The 22,754-nt window shown below is 40.0% G+C and overlaps 1 protein-coding gene across 2 annotated transcripts in view; it reads left to right on the top strand.

The window, feature by feature from the left end:
* Positions 1 to 15,759, top strand: part of LOC128214673 (uncharacterized) — a 90,242-nt gene extending 74,483 nt beyond the window's left edge. For both annotated transcript variants that reach the window (XM_052921268.1, XM_052921267.1), the window contains one exon: positions 13,078 to 15,759. In XM_052921268.1, the coding sequence (XP_052777228.1) occupies positions 13,742 to 15,538 (1,797 nt within the window). In that variant the 5' untranslated portion in view covers positions 13,078 to 13,741 and the 3' untranslated portion in view covers positions 15,539 to 15,759. The remainder of the gene's footprint in view (positions 1 to 13,077) is intronic.
* Positions 15,760 to 22,754: the final 6,995 nt, after the last annotated feature.

Genomic DNA, 22,754 nt, shown 5'->3' with positions numbered 1-22,754 from the left:
ATATTACGCATGAGAATTAATTTGTATAAACGGCACATGGTGTGATTATAATCAAGATTATCAGGAAAAAACATCGTATTATGACCATATTTTATTGGTCAAGTGAAAGAAAACGTATTAATTGAAAATGCTTTAATGTTGACTAAATAGCGCATTTTGGTTCCATTTACGACAGAGACCTTTAAACTGAAATTCCAATTATGTGCCCGCATATATATATATATATATATATATATATATACGCTGTTATTGGAGATAAACATACAAAACAAGTTTTAGAAAAAAAGATAGAAATAGAGATAGAATGCTCACGATTTGGTAACACTGTGGCCAACGAAATGTAAAGGCGTAGTGGCAGCGAGCCATCTTGTAGACAAATTGTGATTTTATTTAGACAAGAGCCCTTTTATTTTATATCATTTGCAAACATAAAATTGTCTAGTTCATCTTAGAAGTTGTCTTGGAATTATATGGAAAATCGTGGATAATTGAGATGCAAGAAATGGAAGTTGCGGGAATAGAGATTGCTATATGAGACATTCAGAGGGTTCTTAATAGCGATATCGGTCTGGCATAGTATTACTGCATCACGAACAGGAATGACATGCACACGTTCTAATAATTATTTTGTTATCCTTTTCTTTTCGACAGAACATGTGGTGTAATGTTATTATATCGAAAACCGCTAAAAAACAAAGTTTAAATATAACACCAAGAGAAAAAGTTTGTATATATGAACGATTATAACAGTAAGCTTACTTGGTTGAGATCCCCGAGTTTATTAAGTAGGTGTATATTATAGACCCGGTATAACGAATTTATGATTTTATAAAAGAATATATGGACAACAAAATATATTAGCTTGCTTACATGATCAATAAAACATGACATTGTTCTTTATTGTGCAATTCGAAGCAGAAATCAATTAATCCGAGGAAAGATCGTTGGCAATGTGCTTGACCTGTATAATCCCCATTTTTGGAATCCAACAATCTTATGTAGAGTTTAGCGCAAACATAAGTGTTTTGAGCTGTTTCAAGGTCACCCTTGTAAGATGTGCATAAATGATTGTAACCATGGCGGAGTGAGCACCTTTGCCCCGCCCCGACGGGATGGAACCATGGCGGAGTGAGCACCTTTGCTCCGACTGGATGGAACCATGGCGGAGTGAGCACCTTTGCTCCGACTGGATGAAACCATGGCGGAGTGAGCACCTTTGCTCCGACTGGATTGAACCATGGCGGAGTGAGCACCTTTGCTCCGACTGGATGGAACCATGGCGGAGTGAACACCTTTGCTCCGACTGGATGGAACCATGGCAGAGTGAACACCTTTGCTCCGACTGGATTGAACCATGGCAGAGTGAGCACCTTTGCTCCGACTGGATGGAACCATGGCGGAGTGAGCACCTTTGCTCCGACTGGATGGAACCATGGAAGAGGGAGCACCTTTGCTCCGACTGGATTGAAACATGGCGGAGTGAGCACCTTTGCTCCGACTGGATTGAACCATGGAAGAGGGAGCACCTTTGCTCCGACTGGATGGAACCATGGCGGAGTGAGCACCTTTGTTCCGACTGGATGGAACCATGGCGGAGTGAGCACCTTTGCTCCGACTGGATGGAACCATGGAAGAGGGAGCACCTTTGCTCCGACTGGATTGAACCATGGCGGAGTGAGCACCTTTGCTCCGACTGGATGGAACCATGGAAGAGGGAGCACCTTTGCTCCGACTGGATGGAACCATGGCGGAGTGAGCACCTTTGCTCCGACTGGATGGAACCATGGCGGAGTGAGCACCTTTGCTCCGACAGGATTGAACCATGGCGGAGTGAGCACCTTTGCTCCGATAGGATTGAACCATGGCGGAGTGAGCACCTTTGCTTCGACTGGATGGAACCATGGCGGAGTGAGCACCTTTGCTCCGACTGGATGGAACCATGGCGGAGTGAGCACCTTTGCTTCGACTGGATTGAACAATGGCGGAGTGAGCACCTTTGCTCCGACTGGATAGAACCATGACGGAGTGAGCACCTTTGCTCCGACTGGATAGAACCATGACGGAGTGAGCACCTTTGCTTCGACTGGATGGAACCATGGCACAGTGAGCACCTTTGCTCCGACTGGATAGAACCATGACGGAGTGAGCACCTTTGCTCCGACTGGATAGAACCATGACGGAGTGAGCACCTTTGCTCCGACTGGATGGAACTATGGCACAGTGAGCACAAAGGAGTGGGCGCTGTTGCTCCTACTTGATTTTACCTTCAGTGGAGGGAGCAATATTAGTCCGACTGGATTTTACCTTAGAGGAGTGGGCGCTGTTGCTCCGACTGGATTTTACCTTAGAGGAGTGGGTGCTGTTGCTCCGACTGGATTTTACCTTAGAGGAGTGGGCACTGTTGCTCCGAATGGATTTAACCTTAGAGGAGTGGGCGCTGTTGCTCCGACTGGATTTTACCTTCAGTGGAGGGAGCAATATGAGTCCGATCTGATTTTACCTTTGATGTGTGAGTACTGTTGCTCAGCCTGGACATATTGATCTCGTCGTTGATAAAACTGTGTATAAGGTGACACGGCTTATGTGTGTTTGAAGACTGATAATTTTATACGAGGGCCATTCATTCAAAATACTTCTATAGACGTTCTTATTAACTAATGTGGTGTTTGGAGTATTTTCATAATATTTGGTGATACTTGCATTTAAGGTATTCTTTAAAAAATACTACATGAAAGATATGCATTGACAATTTTGGTATTTTGTTGATTGTTTTGAAAAAATATATGCTAAGATGGGGCAATCGGTAACACTCCGTGTTGTATATAATGTTATAGTGATTAAACGTATGTAATGCTATCCAATTTTGTGACAGAATGTACTTATGTGTGTTTTATAAAATCTAAGAATTATAAAAACAAATCTGAATAAAACTTTCAGAAAAAATGCTTATATTTCCGGCGTCAGCGATATTTGTGAGGTCGATATGTGTACGGACTTATTTGTATTCCAATACATTGCTGAAAAGTGGTCAAAACTAATTATTCTTTATAACATATATTTGTAGCGATCCTACTTATATCTTCGTTAAAATTTTGAAGTTATTATACAAAACCTTCCCTGTTATGACATCAGCAATACCGACACCGAAGTGCAAATTATATGTCCGATTTTCTTTTTTTCACATATGTTTGCTTAAGTGTAGATATGATCGCTCTTATCCATTCTAATACAAACCTGGCGATGGCTCCATCGTAAGCAAAACATACATCCATTGTATGAAAAACACAGTCTCCATTTGTTTGGGAGTGTTCATTGACATAATTATAAGTGCACCACCGTCGACGCCATCTAGCACGGATATATGCGGCAATGAGGTTTAAAGAAACATTAAGTCATATTCAACGATCCCGAACAACCACAAATTAAATGAATAGGAAGGATATTGGCGATGTATTCTCGCCGTAATTAAACAAACCATGCTTAAACGATGAGCCAATACAGAACAATCAACCCGTTGATTCAGTTAATTACTTTGTTCCTATTGTCAAGCTAAATTGCTGGTGATGCATTTGACCTGTGATCATGTGTTATTCTTAGTACACCGATTGTTATGCAATAACAAAAATAAATTAAGCACTAGCATGCGTGCTTTGCTCGGGCGATTGGCAGTGTGTCTGGTGGGAGGCAGGGGAAGTTGTGATATAAAGAGTGTGTAGTGGGAGGCAGGGAAAATTGTGATATAGAGAGTGTGTAGTGGGAGGCAGGGGAAATTGTGATATAGAGAGTGTGTAGTGGAAGGCAGGGGAAGTTGTGATATAGAGAGTGTGTAGTGGGAGGCAGGGGAAGTTGTCATATAGAGAGTGTGTAGTGGGAAGCAGTGGAAGTTGTGATTCAGAGGTTGTGTAGTGGGAGGCAGGGGAAGTTGTGATACAGATAGTGTGTAGTGGGAGGCAGGGGAAGTTGTGATAAAGAGAGTGTGTAGTGGGAGGCAGGAAAAGTTGTGATATAGAGAGTGTGTTGTGGGAGGCGGGGGAAGTTGGATATAGAGAGTGTGTAGTGGGAGGCGGGGGAAGTTGTGATAAAGAGAGTATGTAGTGTGAGGCAGGGGAAGTTGTGATACAGATAGTGTGTAGTGGGAGGCAGGGGAAGTTGTGATACAGAGAGTGTGTAGTGGGAGGCAGGGGAAGTTGTGATACAGATAGTGTGTAGTGGGAGGCGGGGGAAGTTATGATACAGAGATAGTGTAGTGGGAGGCAGGGGAAGTTGTGATACAGAGATTGTGTAGTGGGAGGCAGGTGAAGTTGTGATATAGAGAGTGTGTAGTGGGAGGCAGGGGTAGTTGTGATAAAGAGAGTGTGTAGTGGGAGACAGGTGAAGTTGTGATATAGAGAGTGTGTAGTGGGAGGCAGGTAAAGTTGTGATATAGAGAGTGTGTAGTGGGAGGCAGGGGTAGTTGTGATATAGAGAGTGTGTAGTGGTAGGGAGGGGAAGTTGTGATATAGAGATTGTGTAGTGGGAGGCAGGGGAAGTTGTGATACAGAAAATGTGTACTTGTAGGCAGGGGAAGTTGTGATACAGAAAGTGTGTAGTGGGAGGCGGGGGAAGTTGTGATATAGAGAGTGTGTAGTGGGAGGCAGGGGAAGTTGTGATATAGAGAGTGTGTAGTGGGAGGCAGGGGAAGTTGTGATATAGAGAGTGTGTATTGGGAGGCAGGAGAAGTTGTGACACAGTTGTGATGTAGAGAGTGTGTAGTTGGAGGCAGGGGAAGTTGTGATATAGAGAGTTTGTAGTGGGCGGCAGGGGAAGTTATGATATAGAGAGTGTGTAGTTAGAGGCAGGGAAAGTTGTGATAAAGAGAGTGTGTAGTGGGAGGCAGGGGAAGTTGTGATATAGAAAGTGAGTAGTGAAAGGCAGGAGAAGTTGTGATATAGAGAGTGTGTAGTGGGAGGCAGGGGAAGTTGTGATAAAGAGAGTGTGTAGTGGGAGTCAGGAGAAGTTGTGATATAGAGAGTGTGTAGTGGGTGGCATGGGAAGTTGTGATACAGAGAGTGTGTAGTGGGAGGCAGGAGAAGTTTTGATATAGAGAGTGTGAAGTCGGAGGCGGGGGAAGTTGTGATGTAGAGAGTGTGTAGTCGGGGGCAGGGGAAGTTGTGATATAAAGATATTATTTAGTGGGAGGCAGGGGAAGTTGTGATATTGAGAGTGTGTAGTGGGAGGCAGGGGAAGTTGTGATATAGCGAGTGTGTAGTGGGAGGAAGGGGAAGTTGTGATATAGAGAGTGTCTGGTTTGAGGCAGGGGAAGTTGTAATATAGAGAATGTGTAATGGGAGGCAGGGGAAGTTGTGATATAGAGAGTGTGTAATGGGAGGCAGGGGAAGTTGTGTTATAGAGGTTGTGTAGTGGGAGGCAGGGGAAGTTGTGATACTGAGAATTTGTAGTGGGAGGCAGGGGTAGTTGTGATATAGAGAGTGCATAGTGGGAGGCAGGGGAATGTGTGATATTGAGTGTGTGTATCCTGAGGCAGAGGAGGTTGTGATATAGAGAGTGTGTAGTGGGAGGCAGGGGAAGGTGTGATATTGAGTGTGTGTAGTGGGAAGCAGGGGAGGTTGTGATATAGAGAGTGTGTAGTGGGAGGCAGGGGAGGTTGTGATATAGAGAGTGTGTAGTGGGAGGCAGGGGAAGGTGTGATATTGAGTGTGTGTAGTGGGAGGCAGGGGAAGTTGTGATATAGAGTGTGTGAAGTGGGAGACAGGGGAAGTTGTGATATAGAGAGTATGAAGCGGGAGGCAGAGGAAGTTGCGATGTGTGATATACTGTTATTTTCCATTACATCTCACTCTATGGCTGACCAATTAATACCATGTCCTAGACATCTTAGGACACGTATATGCGGCTAAATGACCAATGTAAATGATACTATCACAAGTAGAATGAAACTCCGTAGACCATTTTACAGAATTGTCTCCTATATTGAATATGTTACCAAAGGAGCTCATGACTAGCTTCTGAAGTGATCTACCTTGGCCTGTCGTTTACTTAGCTTATTTATGAATTCTGTACATGTCCATCGACAGAAATTGCAAGTATGTTCATGAAGATAAATAGGTGTAGACAGTTTACGAAGACTAATATAATGATCACACGCACGCACGCACGCACGCACGCACGCACGCACACACACACACACACACACACACACACACACACACAAGTAGACACGCACGCATGAAAGCACGCACATACGCACACACACACACACACACACACACACACACACACACACACAAACACACACACACGTAGGCACGCACGCACAAAAGCACGCACACACACACACACACACACACGCACACACACACACGCACACACACACATACACAAGTAGGCACGCACGCACGAAAGCACTCACATACGCACGCACGCACGCATATACAACGAACAAATAGCAATTACCGATGGAAATGAGATATCACAAAAATGTTAAATATATTAAAATGTCATGTGACGTTATATGCACTTGTTGAGGGCCAGTATAGCCTTGAACCGTGTGCCTCTTTCGATTTCTGTTTCGGTTGGGCCTTGAATCGTGTGCCTCTTTCGGTTAAGTGTCCGTTAGGCCTTGAACCGTGTGCCTCTTTCGATTTCTGTGTCGGTTATGCCTTGAACAGTGTGCCTAGTTCAGTTTCTGTGTCGGTTGGGCCTTGAACCGTGTGCCTCGTTCGGATTCTGTGTCGGAAAGGCCTTGAACCGTGTGCCCCTTTCGATTACTGTGTCGGTTGAGCCTTGAACCGTGTTCCTCGTTAGGTGTCTGTGTCGGTTAAGCCTTGAACCGTGCGCCTCCTTCGGTTTCTGTGTCGGAAAGGCCTTGAACCGTGTGCCTCTTTCGGTTTCTGTATCGGTTGGGACTTGAGCCGTGTGCCTCGTTCGGTGTCTGTATAGGTTGGGCCTTGAACCGTGTCCCTCTTTCGATTTCTGTGTCGGTTGGGCCTTGAACCGTGTTCCTCGTTCGGAGTCTGTGTCGGTTGGGCCTTGAACCGTGTTCCTCGTTCGGTGTCTGTGTCGGTTGGGCCTTGAAACGTGTGCCTCGTTCGGTGTCTGTATAGGTTGGGCCTTGAACCGTGTCCCTCTTTCGATTTCTGTGTCGGTTGGGCCTTGAACCGTGTGCCTCGTTCGGTTTCTGTGTCGGTTATGCCTTGAACCGTGTGCCTCGTGTGTGCCTCTTTCGATTTCTGTGTCGGTTGTGACTTGAACCGTGTGCCTCGTTCGGTGTCTGTGTCGGTTGGGCCTTGAACCGTGTGCCTCGTTCGATTTCTGTGTCGGTTATGCCTTGAACCGTGTGCCTCTTTCGATTTCTGTGTCGGTTGGGCCTTGAACCGTGTGCCTCGTTCGATTTCTGTGTCGTTTATGCCTTGAACCGTGTGCCTCGTTCGGTTTCTGTGTCGTTTATGCCTTGAACCATGTGCCTCGTTCGGTTTCTGTGTCGGTTATGCCTTGAACCTTGTGATTCGTTCGATTTCTGTGTCGGCTTGGCCTTGCACCGCGCGCCTCTTTCGGTTTTTGTGTCGGTTGGGCCTTGAACCGTGTGTCTCGTTCGGTTTCTGTGTCCGTTAGGCCTTGAAGCGTGTGCCTCGTTCGGTATATGTGTCGGAAAGACCTTGAACCGTTAGCCTACATCGGCTGCTGTGCCTGACCATGTAGTTTCAACTGTTTTATTGAATAACCCAAAACATATAGTAAGTTTTTCAAATAACTGTTCATATAACAATGTTGATAATTGGTACAGAAAACATACTGAGATAGAAAGTTTTGGTAAACTTGAAACAAATTCAATACCTCATTGAATGGTTGAGTTATATCGTTTAGACGTTACTGACGCTAGGGAATCCTTATATGTAATATTATTTTGCGATCTTTGCTCATATTAAATAAAAACTACTAATAATATCAGACAACGTTGCCATGGATTTTTTTTATTTTTCCCCATTACGTCATTATGCATGTTGATAATATGTTAAAGATTAATGTTAAACACATATTTTTTTAGCAGAAGTATATTCCTTCAGGGAAAGAAGGGTGTTTGCGATTGACATGCCTTCAAAAAAGTATAAACCAACATTGTTGTCAATGTAGTGGTTGAAACTCTCGGGTATACATCTTAGAACAACAAAAAACTAAAATGAACTACATGTTACAACCAAGTGGGCAGTATCATGTTATAACTCCAACACACACTAATTGAGACGCAATGCTACATGAGAGAAAACATGACACAACTATCAAAATATAGACCCAACACTACAAGAGAACAAACATGACACAACTATCAAAATATAGACCCAACACTACAAGAGAACAAACATGACACAACTGTCAAAACATGGACCCAACGCTACAAGAGAACAAACATGACACAACTGTCAAAACATAGACCCAACGCTACAAGAGAACAAACATGACCCAACTGTCAAAACATGGACCCAACGCTACAAGAGAATACACATGACCCAACTGTCAAAACATGGACCCAAATTGTCATGACCCAACTGTCAAAACATAGACCCAACGCTACAAGAGAACAAACATGACACAACTGTCAAAACATGGACCCAACGCTACAAGAGAACAAACATGACACAACTATCAAAATATAGACCCAACACTACAAGAGAACAAACATGACACAACTGTCAAAACATAGACCCAACGCTACAAGAGAACAAACATGACACAACTGTCAACACATGGACCCAACGCTACAAGAGAACAAACATGACACAACTGTCAAAACATGGACCCAACGCTACAAGAGAACAAACATGACGCAACTGTCAAAACATAGACCCAACGCTACAAGAGAACAAACATGACGCAACTGTCAAAACATAGACCCCACGTTACAAGAGAACAAACATGACCCAAATGTCAAAACGTGGACCCAACGCTTCAAGAGAACAAACATGACAGAACTGTCAAACATAGACCCAACGCTACAAGAGAACAAATATGACACAATTGTCAAATCATGGACCCAACGCTACAAGAGAACAAACATGACACAACTGTCAAAACATAGACCCGGAAATACAATAGAACGAACATGACAAAACTGTTAAAACATAGACCCAACGCTACAAGAAAGCAAACATGACACAACCATCAAAATATCGTCTTTGGCAAATGCTGGGGTAACCGCCTTGGCACGGTGAGATTAATATTTACATCAAATTGTGTGTATGCACTTCACTCCAAATGTATAATTCATTTAATAAAGCTTAAAACATGATTTACTACGAAGGTAAAATACTGCTTGTATCGTTAAAGTGGTAAGTAATGCAATGTTGTAACGAGTTGTCTCGCTAGGGACAGTGGTATAATGATGTGACGAGTTGTCTCGCTAGGGACAGTGGTAAAAAGATGTAACAAGTTGTGTCGCGAGGGACAGTGGTACAATGTTGTGGAGAGTTGTCTCACTAGGGACAGTGGTACAATGTTGTGACGGGTTGTCTCGCTAGGGACAGTGGTACAATGTTGTGACGAGTTGTCTCGCTAGGGACAGTGGTACAATGTTGTGACGAGTTGTCTCGCTAGGAACAGTGGTACAATGTTGTGACGAGGTTTCTGGCTAGGAACAGTGGTACAATGTTGTGACGAGGTTTCTGGCTAGGGACAGTGGTACAATGATGTAACGAGTTGTCTTGCGAGTAACAGAGGTACAATGTTGTAACGAGTTGCCTGGCTAGGGACAGGGGTACAATTTAGTAACGAGTTTTCTTGCTATGAACAGAACTGGTGTTACGATGTATTTCGCTATGGACAGTGGTTTAAATTTGTAACGAGGTTTCTAAATAGGGAAAGAAATTCAATGTTGTAATGAGTCGTCTTGCTAGGGACAATGGTACAATCCTGTTATGAGGTGTCTCCTTTGTGGCAGTGGTAAAATATTGTAACAAATTGTCTCGCTGGCGTTTACGTCATTCTATTTTATTAGACCTTTGACTTTCCTTTTTATAGCTTTTAAGAGACACAATTTCTGGGAAATTTTATTGTATGATAAGATTGTAATAATTAATATAAACTTGTGCATCCGTTTTATTGACTTAAATGTGTTATTAATAACGATTGGAAGACAAAATGTTGAGATCACCATTGCTTGTCATCGTTTGCAAACAAAATGATTTACATCGAGCTATGACAAAACGTTCAGCGCCAGTGACTTCATTTGTTCTTAGATGTTTGAGGTAACACATGAAGTTGGTAAAAGGAAATGAGAATTACCCACTTTAACACGAGGGAACTTGTTTCCTCCCGGGATGATGTCGACTGCAGATAATTTGATTTCAGCTGAAGAATAAGCTCGACATGGTTTCCATCTTAACGGAGTACAATTTTCCGCAGGCTGATTGGATCCGTAGCAGATTTGGCGATATCGACCAGCAGTATGTGGAAGACGTATCTGTTGCATAATTGAATTAATATATTTTCTGAAATGGTGTGTTTTTTGAAAGGCAAAGTAATAAAAAAGTGCATTTGAAAATATCTATTTTAACAAGATACCATTCAAATGTCAAGATAATTATTTTATTGCGACGGTTTGTCCAGTATGAATTAGTTTGTAAATCTTAATCGGAAATTGTTTTTACGCAAATGTGTACCATGCATAATAGATATAACTGTACTCATCATTTGTTTTATTATTGCCGTTGATCACGCACCATTCAAATCCAAATTAAATCATAGGTTTAGTTTTTTAACAGTTCCATTTTCATATTAATTTTCATATTAATCGGCAGTGCTTAATGTGTTGATTTGGTAAGTCAAGTCAAGTATCTCGCAAATATATGTACGACATAGACATATTGAAATTATAAATATAATGTGTGAAGAGACTCAAATGAATTTATAAACCACCATATAATATATGCATATTACCAAAACACAGAATTAATATCAAATAAATAATCTGTATCATAAATATTCAACTGTTTTACAGCAACGTTTGATTAATCTCTTGTTTTGAAATACCATGGGAGAGTCTTGTATTAGTTATGTTAATTCCGAATAAACACTTACAATAATAATATTTGTTAGAGAAAATGAATTTATTAACTTACAATGGTATATTTGTGAATACGTACTTGTACAATATACATAGTGTTAAACATATAGTTTACAAAAAAATAACGATTGTGTCTGATAATAGCCACTGCCATTTAACATTGATCCGAAAATATATGATTGTAGTCGTTTTTAGCAGTTTCTCCAGTTTTGACATATTTGTACGCCTATACAAATATGTTTTAATATACTGTTTTCGCTCATTGTAAGGCCACACCAAATTAATGTTTAGTTCCTCGGATTTTTGCGAAAAAAAAATGGAGCGAGCGAGCAAAAAACATTTTTTTTTTTGGCAGTTTTCATAAAAAAATAAGCGAGCGAAGAGCGAAAAATATATTTTTCTTATATTTGATATAAATAAGAAAGAAATAATTGCCCTTAAACCCATTTTAATGCCATCTTGAACTGAACCTCTAATGGACATTGGGAAAATGTCGGAATACACACTATTTAGTCATCCGTGTTTAGTACAAACAATATATGGATAAATCTAATTTCTTATATAATTAAAACGTACTTTAATATGACTTAAATACACAGTTATAATAGTGTTAATAGTAATTATTTTTTTCGATAAATGCATTATTTATAGTAAGTAATTGAGGGTGTATCACTCAAAATTTATGTTTGTTTTACATGTATTTGTATTAATTTTGAATAAAAGTGTCTCTTTAAATAACCGTAAAAAAACCGTATATGTGTTAAACTACGTGTCGCAACGTACAAAATACACAAACTGACGTCGACAAACGTTGACGTCAAACGTCGACGCTACAAATGCAGAGTATGGTGAACCGTCGCTCTAAACATTGTTTTATAGTTGCGTTTTAAACCACTAGTAATTAGCCTTTTTTCGTCATTAGTTCGGTTAACGTGTACTTAAAACATTGGTGTTTGTTTGGACATTATATATACATTGTATATATCATGTCGCAGGAGTATATATTTGATTTTCACAAGTTGTTTTCTAATTGTAAACTGTGTGTACCAATCATATAATTTTGATTTGAGTTGAGTTGAACATATACACACAGGCATTCTATACATCAATAACCTAGCTCGTAATATCATTGATGTGTTATGTTTACCTTCCATTCAGGCTTTGGAACCAAAATGTAAAGTTAGATGTTAGCTGCTAAGAACGCTGATCGATTAGAACGTTTTTGCCTTGTCAGCTGAACAATGAATTATTATGGAAACATTAATGAAATTGCTATGTGAATTTGTACAGTTTCGTCGCAGACATCTTCAGTGCAAACTGCGAAAATTGGCTTTCCGCTGTTCCTTAGTTACGGACTGTTTAGTTAGAAAAGTCTAGTTTAATTCCAAACATTCAGACTTCTAAGAGATCATTTTTTGATTAGGAGGTATTACGTTGCTTGCTATTGTGTTCATGTCGATATCAATGGGCAGATTTCCATAAAGAGCACGGTATTGAATGTCGGAAACTCTTCGCACTGAATGTGAATCCAATAATTTACTTAGAAATGATACAGTGGAGCTATTCATTTCCAAGGGTTAGATATAACAGCATAAATCACTTACATTGATGGTTAGATATCTAGAGAATATACAAGCCGTCGGTAAAAAACATTGATAAAATGATAAATAGTGTTTTCTAAAATTAGTTCGGCGTCATTACATTACAAAACAATAGTGAGATATTTTGTAATGGAATTTTTTTATCATTAATCTTAAATATTTGACTCATTTCATCTTATTTATTGTTTTAAGTAGCTTTGTAAGAAATTATTACCCGTGAGTCCTTAATTCTCTCGCCACCATATATCAGTATGTTTACCTCATATTAATTGGTTGAATATTTCACAGATAACTTTAGTTATGAAACTGTCGTCAACTATCTTTATTTGTCAGATTAAATTCGACAAAGCAGCGATTATTGTGAACGTGGCAATGACCAAACCTGACACGACTCTCACGATTGTTTTCATCTCATTTCAGGATTACAACAGCTGCGGACGTCATTACCGAGGAAATGTAATTGAAAACACAAGAAGAAACGAAATGGTCTGTCATCATTGATCCAGACATAAAGTTAATTTTCCATTACCGAGGAATGGGCGGCTGGCATCCCTGCTCGTTGCCGTGTCCAGACCGTCAGGCCGCGTGTGTTCCAGGACGCCATTTCCCCCAAACAATTGAAAGCATGCGATATAAAGATAATATTCCCATAGAAAGCAGCGTGTGAAATACATATTGGTAATATAATCGACTTATTATATATAGCTGGAACAGCAAAAGTAGTCTCGACGATTTTTTACGACTGGGTCGAGGCTTTAGAAGACGTATTAACAAATTGTTTTTTTTCTGATAATTGGAAACAGTTGTGAGAAAACGTAAGATTGTAACTGTGTGGGTTTTCGTGCAAATGGCAGACTCCAAATGTGGAGGAGTAAAGTAAAAGGTCAGAGGATCAAAAGCTTGACTGTTGGATATCTCTGTCACTTCACTGTTCCAACCACATATTCTCTCACAACAGTTACATGAGATGTCCCTTGAAACTCCTGTGCTGAAGTATTCAGATCTGATTTCGTGTATACATAAATTCCACAAGGAGACAGGTACATGGTGATCCTATAACGATGGTGCCCATGCGTGCTACGTCATGCCAGTGTATGTAACACGTGCCCATGTTACCATCGGTGACGCCAACAAGAAAAGGTCAGCGAAGAGAGGTCCCATTGTACCTAAACACGTGTTCCAGGTTTCGGATATTCGCAAGACGCCATATTGTGCGCGGACTTTTTTTGTGACGTTCGTAGGTATGCTTGTGGTTGCTGGTGGGATTATTATGACAATAATTGGTTACAAGCCAGGAATACTCTTACCCTGGTATAGGTCGGCAAATCAGACAAACATCAACGTCACTAACGTAACGGAACCGTCCGCCGTTCCATCTGTACTCGGAGAGCCGGGACCATTACGGGTACTTGTATATATTGGTCCGATTTTGATGGGACTTGGTGTGTTCTCCATGATGGTCTCAATAGTTTTATTTTGTGAAATCAAAGACAGGTACTTCAATAATATCATACCAAAAACTATGCCAGAGCAACGAAAGAAAGAAATAATATATGATCGAATAATTGAGGAGTTTAGAAAGAATTATTTCCGAGGTATTGAGGTCCCACTCAGACCGCCGACACGACGCAAAAGTAAAGGACGATTTTCATTCTCATTGTCACCAACTGGTAGCATTATGTCTTTCGGTAGACGACTTTCACATGAGTTTCAAAAACGTAAACGCAAACAAAGCAAAGAGAGTCAAACCGAAAAACCTCCTTCAACGAAAACAAGACGCTCAATCCGTAAGTTGGTGGAGTCGGACACGTGGATGAAGACTTCGTCTCTTCCGAACATCCGACACAAAGACAGCTTTCACAATCTCCATGACATGGAATGTCAGTGCACGTGCGCCGAGCCTGTTGGCCGGGAATCCCGACAGTGCTCGCGTCCACCGGATCACATACAGATCGTGGACGAAAGCGGGCTGGACAACCCGGCGTACAATGACTCACCACCTGACAAGCGCTTCCGACCGCCTCTCACTAAGCACGCATCTCTGGATACTCCCGGAAGGAACACTTACGTTACCACGGTGGTGGTGCACCGGGAGCTCGCTTCAAGGATGGAGAGCGAAGGTGATCGACGAGGAAGTAGTGTTTTACCGGAACTCCGGTGCTCTAAATATGACCCTGAGCTCAAATCAAACGATAGCGGTGATCAAAATGATTCTGTGATTGACATTGACAAAGACATCGACGTTCAGTTCACCAACGTACCGGACTTAAACAACGAACAGCTGTGTAGACCAGTGTTTACACGGACTAACACTAACGAGACGGACAGCGAGATTTTACCCGGTGTCACTGATAACAATATTATGCATAAGATGGAGGACGTGTGCACGTGTGGGAGCCCCGGGTTCTGCCAGCAGCACACGCTGGGCATGGACTCTGGTGATAGCTCCCTTAGCCTCTCCTGGGACAACATCCCGTCCTCATGGAACGACACGCGCCGGAACACGGAACCAATCGTTGTCTACAAGCGTTCCTTCAACAATGTGAGTGGCTCGGCTTCCCAGCTCGGTTCCCTGCCACAGAACATTTCCGAAGACTCGGATGAGGGCGTCCAGAAGCCGGCATACTCGTGGTCATCGCCAACTAGTGTCACCGGGGAGACGGCAAACCATTCGAGACTTCCACGCACTAACGTTCACAGAAAGATTATCGGACCGTTCAAAACGAAAGTGAGCGTGTTCAAAAGTGATTCCAACTTACTACGGGTCGGCATGTACTCGTTACTACGGCGGAAACAGGGTGATGATATTTCTCTAGAGTCGCTGAATCTCACTGATGACATGCTGAAAAATTTCGAAATGGCAGAAACTGGATATATATGACAGTAGCATAGTCCTAGTTTGACCTCGCTTTGATATTGAAATGATCGGTGACTCGCCTCTGCTCACGTTTGTACACACTGTTAAAATGTACAAACCTCCATACACTTTAGTTGAAATTCACACTGTATGAATGTAGTTGCTATTGTTTAATGTTTTTACATGAAAATAAATGAGATAGACACAGGGATACATGTACTTCTAGTACACATGCCACAGGTCAATTAAAGCAAGCACAATCACATTACCCATCCACTCAAACTGTTATTTGTATAGCATTGTATAGACACGGTTGTGAAATGTCCGGGCATTTGTGTAGTCCTGGCACGGGCATTTGTGTAGTCCTGGCACGGGCATTTGTGTAGTCCGGGCATTTGTGTATACTGGGCATTTGAGTAGATTGGACATTTGAGTAGACTGGACATTTATGTAGACTGAGTAGACTGGACATTTGAGTAGACTGAGTAGACTGGACATTTGAGTAGACTGTACAGCATTTGTACATAATGGAAATTTCAAAAGACTGGGCATTTTATAGACTTGATATGTGAATGGATCAGGCATTTATGTTGGTTTGTTATTTGTATAGACGTTGCATGTGTATAGACAGGGAATCTATATAGAGTGGGCACTTGTATACGCTCGGCATTTACATAGACTGGGTTTCTATTTTGACTGGTCACGTGTATAAATCGGCACTTATATACGATGTGCATCTGTACAGACTAAGTATTTGTATAGACACGGCAATCGTATAGGATGGGAAGTTGTATAGACTTGACATTTACATAGACTGGGCATTTGTATAGACTATACAGTTGTATATGCTGGGCATTTGTATAGACTAGGCATTTAAACAGAATTGGTTATGTGTATAGGTTTGAAAGATGTATGGACCGGGCGATTTGTATAGGCTAGGAATTTGTATAGATATCAACAACAACGAATTAGGAATCGTTCAATATGTACAACACTTTTGAAATATATTTTGCATCAGATAAGGCGATTAACATAAAGTGAAACAGCGTCACTGAAAACAGGTATACATGTATACATTCAAGTCAAATCCAATTAGACGCACATGTCAATTAACTCGTAAAATATTGACGGTTTTCCAGCGCCTGCGCCTCATCTGCAGCAGTCATTAATCTTTTATAACCAAATTAGTCTCTCCCCATGTGACGCAATGGTTAGTCTGGCATTTAGTTTACAATGTTATTGTATGTTTTTAAATGAAAACCTTTCTGGACTATCATATTCGGAACATTGTAATAACGGTTTCTATCTTCAGAGTTAGAGCATGACTGATCTGTAGACCATATCTTGAAAAGATCTTATATATCATGACGCAGTGAGTGGTGAAAATGGCAATGTGTAAAAAGAGACCAATAAGCAATAATACTTTAATTTTTTAAATTTCATTCTGTTGCCATCCTATTTACGAGCGAGCGTCACACTTTCGTTCATTCGAGATACTAAGAAGTTTTAACGATATACGTAGGTCATTTTTTACGAGTAACTAAGTTGTTTCGTCGCTTTAACGAGATAAAAAATAACACGTTTGTCACCGCTATGCCAACGTATATTATTAAATAGATTTGATTTTATTTTGCCAAAAAATTAAACGTTACTAATATACAATGTCTGTTTATGTAAAAAACATAAGATTGAAGATGATCTTTTATACAAAATGCCACAGTGAAAACCAAAAAGATGAAATAGTAACACAAATAAAAAAAAAATAACATTTTAAATAAATAATTAATTGAACAGCTATTGTTTATTTTTGCTTAAGTAAACCATCATTTCGGCAAAGCAAAATTATGCAGTATTCTCAGTGTTGAAGCGCTTGTCTTTATTCTAGATAGCGCGCATGCGCGAATCACTAGATAACTAGATAACTCTCTTAATGAAACCGCTGGCGGAAGCATTAGCATAACCACTTAATCAAACATACAATATGCAAAACCTGCAAATCAGTTAGAATGTTGTATAATTCGTGCACGACCTTTTTTTTTCGTTATAACAAACAAACAAATCGTCATATGCTCACATTGTGATTCCAGATATTCACAGAAACACTTGAGGTAAGTTGTGAGAAACAATGTAGCATCACGCGAAACGGCAGTTATGGTACAATCATTTATGGTATAATCATTTATGGTACAATCATTTATGGTACAATCATCTATGGTACAATCATTTATGGTACAATCATTTTTGGTACAATCAGTTATGGTACAATCATTTATGGTACAATCAGTTATGGTACAATCAGTTATGGTACAATCAGTTATGGTACAAGCAGTTATGGTACAATCATTTATGGTACAATCATTTATGGTACAATCAGTTATGGTACAATCATTTATGGTACAATCAGTTATGGTACAATCAGTTATGGTACTGATTGTACAATCAGTTATGGTACAATCAGTTATGGTACAATTATTTATGGTACAATCAGTTATGGTACAATCATTTATGGTACAATCATTTATGGTACAATCATTTATGGTACAATCAGTTATGGTACAAGCAGTTATGGTACAATCATTTATGGTACAATCAGTTATGGTACAATCAGTTATGGTACAATCATTTAAACGGCAGTTATGGTACAATCAGTTATGGTACAATCATTTAAACGGCAGTTATGGTACAATCAGTTATGGTACAAGCAGTTATGGTACAATCATTTATGGTACAATCATTTATGGTACAATCAGTTATGGTACAAGCAGTTATGGTACAATCAGTTATGGTACAATCATTTAAACGGCAGTTATGGTACAATCATTTAAACGGCAGTTATGGTACAATCATTTAAACGGCAGTTATGGTACAATCATTTAAACGGCAGTTTTGGTACAATCATTTAGGGTACAATCAGTTATGATACAATCCTTTAGGGTACAATCAGTTATGGTACAATCATTTAGGGTACAATCATTTAAAGCTTAATTTGGGTTACGTGGACAATAATGTGTACATTGATTCAGTACTAGAATTATTTTACTTTCAATGCGGTCCATTACCGAAAACCTTGACCGAGAACACGATTTACCGTAATGTTGAATCTGTATGCTCGGTGACCCCATATAATGTCGAAATCACTTGACGGATATTTGCTCACTGATCACTTGTAAGTAAAATACATGTTACAGTGTTGATATTTGCTTTTTATTTCTACTGAACTCGGATGTAAACTAATATATTTTGCAATTTTTGAAGGCCAAAAAAACTGTTTTATTATAAAATTTCTATATCATTCGTGTTTACATTTTTTTCTTCACCCAGAACACTTTTGAAATGATTCCAACTGATGTGGGTACATCAGGCATCAACAAGTGGTAGATTATAAGTATCTTCCATGGCCGAGAGTGTAAGATAGGTTCATTCCGACCCGAGCGTAGGGTGTTTTGCGCTAAACGAGGTTTACCGAGTTTCCGCAGAACACCCTGCGAGAGGGTCGGGATGAACCTATCTTACACGAGCGGCTATGGTAGATGCTTTTTCTCCCACCTCATTTAAGCAAAACTAAGTAAAAATGTATTTTTTGCTGGAACTCTTTTGTGCTTAGTGAAACTAATTGCGTATGGATATGCGATAATTCGAGGTTGTCATGGATATGCGCGCAGTGATTTCGATTATGTTAATAGTCAAACTTGACTTCAAATAGTTCTATGGAGAGTGAAGCATTATTTCTTGAAAGGTGCGTGAAAACTGTTTTATGGTGACATTTGAAGCGAGAAATAATTATTTGGCGTTCTAAATATTGCCACAAAACAAGATTTCCATGATGCTACAAACGACAGTCTTTAACAAGGGAGGTAATTACAATGTGACGACAATAAAAAAGGAGTTTCATACAGGCATTTTATCTTCGCCCGTGGGCACGATAAGAATTTCTAGCATGGTTAAATTATTGGATATACTTATCTGAGGTGGGAGAAATATGGCCAGCTTGCTTGCAAGGCTATGTCGATGGTTAAAATCCACATATCATTTGTATAAAATGGTGTTCATATATTCTACTGCGTTATAGTTCTAGACATAGCTTTAATGTAATTACGGTATCTTGCAATCTTTCAAGGCGCCAGACCCTTTAAAGCAATATCGAAATATTATGGGTTCACCAGGTATGTGTACATCCAGGGGCATACTCCAGGCCGCCCGGGCGTACTAATACATGTTGGTTCACCCGAAATGGCAAACACTCAAAATTAGTTACAACAATAGAAGGATATAAGGGGTATTTATACATGCATTTCTTACATATTACAGTTGAGTATAACTTCACTGAATATTTGTGTTCGACTGAATATGAATCAAAACGTTTTGTTACTGTAGTATTCAAACTTTTCATACGGGTGAAGAAACCATGACCATATTATATATTGGAAACAAATAAAAGCAAAGAGACGTCTCCGTCACATACCCAGGCGTTCAAATGAAAACGAAACGAACAGCTATTTTGTTCACTATTTGTGAAGATAAAGTAGAAAAAATAGTTGTCCGTACATTCAGCTGTTAGTGGTATAGAGACCGTCAACAAAACGCGGCTTAAACGTATAATCGCTTAAATCAAGGCTTGAACTTGTAGTCCCTTATATCAAGGCTTGAACCTTTAATTGCTTATATCAAGGCTTGAACTTGTAGTCCCTTATATCCAGACTTGAACCTTTAATTGCTTATATCAAGGCTTGAACTTGTAGTTCTTTATATCAAGGCTTGAACGTGTAGTCCCTTATATCAAGGCTTGAACGTGTAGTCCCTTATATCAAGGCTTGATATTGTAGTCCCTTATATCAAGGTTTGAACCTGTAGTCCCTTATATCAAGGTTTGAACGTGTAGTCCCTTATATCAAGGTTTGAACGTGTAATCCCTTAGATCAAGGCTTGAACATGTAGTCCCTTAGATCAATGTTTGAACGTGTAGTCTCTTATATCAAGGTTTGAACGTGTAGTCCCTTATATCAAGGTTTGAACGTGTAGTCCCTTATATCAAGGTTTGAACGTGTAGTCCCTTATATCAAGGTTTGAACATGAAGTCCCTTATATCAAGGCTTGAACGTGTAGTCCCTTATATCAAGGCTTGAACGTAAAGTCCCTTATATCAAGGCTTGAACGTATAGTCCCTTATATCAAGGTTTGAACATGTAGTCCCTTAGATCAAGGTTTGAACGTGTAGTCCCTTATATCAAGGTTTGAACTTGTAGTCCCTTATATCAAGGCTTGAACATGTAGTCCCTTATATCAAGGCTTGAACGTGTAGTCCCTTATATCCAGGCTTGAACCTTTAATTGCTTATATCAAGGTTTGAACGTGTAGTCCCTTATATCAAGGTTTGAACTTGTAGTCCCTTATATCAAGGCCTGAACGTGTAGTCCCTTATATCCAGGTCTGAACGTGTAGTCCCTTATATCAAGGTTTGAACCTTTAACTGCTCATATCAAGGTTTGAACGTGTTTTCCCTTATATCCAGACTTGAACGTGTAGTCTTTTATATCAAAGTTTGAACCTTTACTTGCTTATATCAAGGTTTGAACGTGTAGTCCCTTATATCAAGGTTTGAACCTTTCATTGCTTATATCAATGCCTGAACGGTAAGTCCCTTATATCAAGGCTTGAACGTGTAGTCCCTTATATCAAGGCTTGAACGTGTAGTCCCTTATGTCAAGGCTTGAACGTGTAGTCCCTTATATCAATGTTTGAACTTGTAGTCCCTTATATCAAGGTTTGAACGTGTAGTCCCTTATATCAAGGCCTGAACGTGTAGTCCCTTATATCAAGGCTTGAACGTGTAGTCCCTTATATCATGGCTTGAACGTATAGTCCCTTATATCAAGGCTTGAACTTGTAGTCCGTTATATCAAGGCTTGACCTTGTTAACGCCTTTATCTAAATTTGAACGTGTACTCGTTTATATCCAGGCTTGAACATGAAATTGCTCATATCTTAAATGGAACGTGTACTTGTTTATATCCAGGCTTGAACGAGCAATTGCTTATATCAAGGCATGAACGAGTACTCGTTTATATCCAAGCTTGAACGAGCAATTGCTTATATCCATGCTTGAACGAGTACTCGTTTATATCCAGACTTGAACGAGCAATTGCTTATATCCAGGCTTGAACGTGTAATTGTGTACATTTAAGCTTGAATGTTGACTTTCCATTTATACCTCAGAAAATAAACAAAAACCTTAAAATGAAATTGTTCACTTAAAAGTTGACCTTGAAGCTATTGTCGTTGCCCCGATATGGACAAACAAGCCCAACAATCGAATCAAGTGTAGTTTGGATTTGGTAAAATATAATGCCGTCATTATATTGTGTAAACATGTTTTCTCTCATTTGGCCTTCCGACCCACATAGTCTAGATGTTTGAACAACACTGGTAAGCTTTGACCAGGCATGACTTTAAAAATCATTAAGCAGACATTATGTTATTGGACCAAATATCTTGCATACGAGTAATAATTGATTTGTGTTTGCATTTTGTGCGAGCAATGACTATCGAGAATGTTTAGACCTGTTTTTATTTTATGTATATCGATTCTGACGGATGCACCAACACGAAACAAGTTAGAGTTCAATGTTGGCGATCTACAGAAAAGAGATCGAGCGTACCTCGACTTGCATAATTGAACTTTTACATAACAAAATAATATTTATACAAACAGCTCAAACCGAGGGATCCATAAAACTGAAAACAGTGGCAAAAGGGTACACTATTTTGTCTTTTAGAAGGAAAACCATCCAAATTATTGAAATGAAACATTTAATTCAGTAAATATAGTAGTTTAATAAGCGTTATGTTTAAGATGTATTGAGAACTACCACCGTAACAAGGCACTTTAACACCCGCCATAACTCACGGCAGCCAAAGTCATTTATCTGACGAGACTTGAAAGGATTGATATTTCCTGGCAAACACCGCCGTGTCTTTATCCACTTATTGTGAGAACCATGTATTACCCAAGATCTCTACAAATTTATTGGAGGAAAAAGCATTTCTTCTGCCAAATGACAGCTACATAGCAATCTGTCACGTGACCGGGAATTACTTCTGTCGGGAAAGATTTGGTCCCACATGCAGCGGCGGCATTGTCGAGAGTGATGGCCTAATCCTACCTCCATTTCATAATATCCGTCGAGAATAACTTCTGCTTCTGCTGCTACAGAGGGGATGGAAAATACTGATCACTATACAA

This window comes from Mya arenaria, chromosome 13 (genome assembly GCF_026914265.1).
Source record: "Mya arenaria isolate MELC-2E11 chromosome 13, ASM2691426v1".
Taxonomy (NCBI): Eukaryota; Metazoa; Mollusca; class Bivalvia; order Myida; family Myidae; genus Mya; species Mya arenaria.
This window is presented reverse-complemented; position numbering and strand designations above follow the sequence as displayed.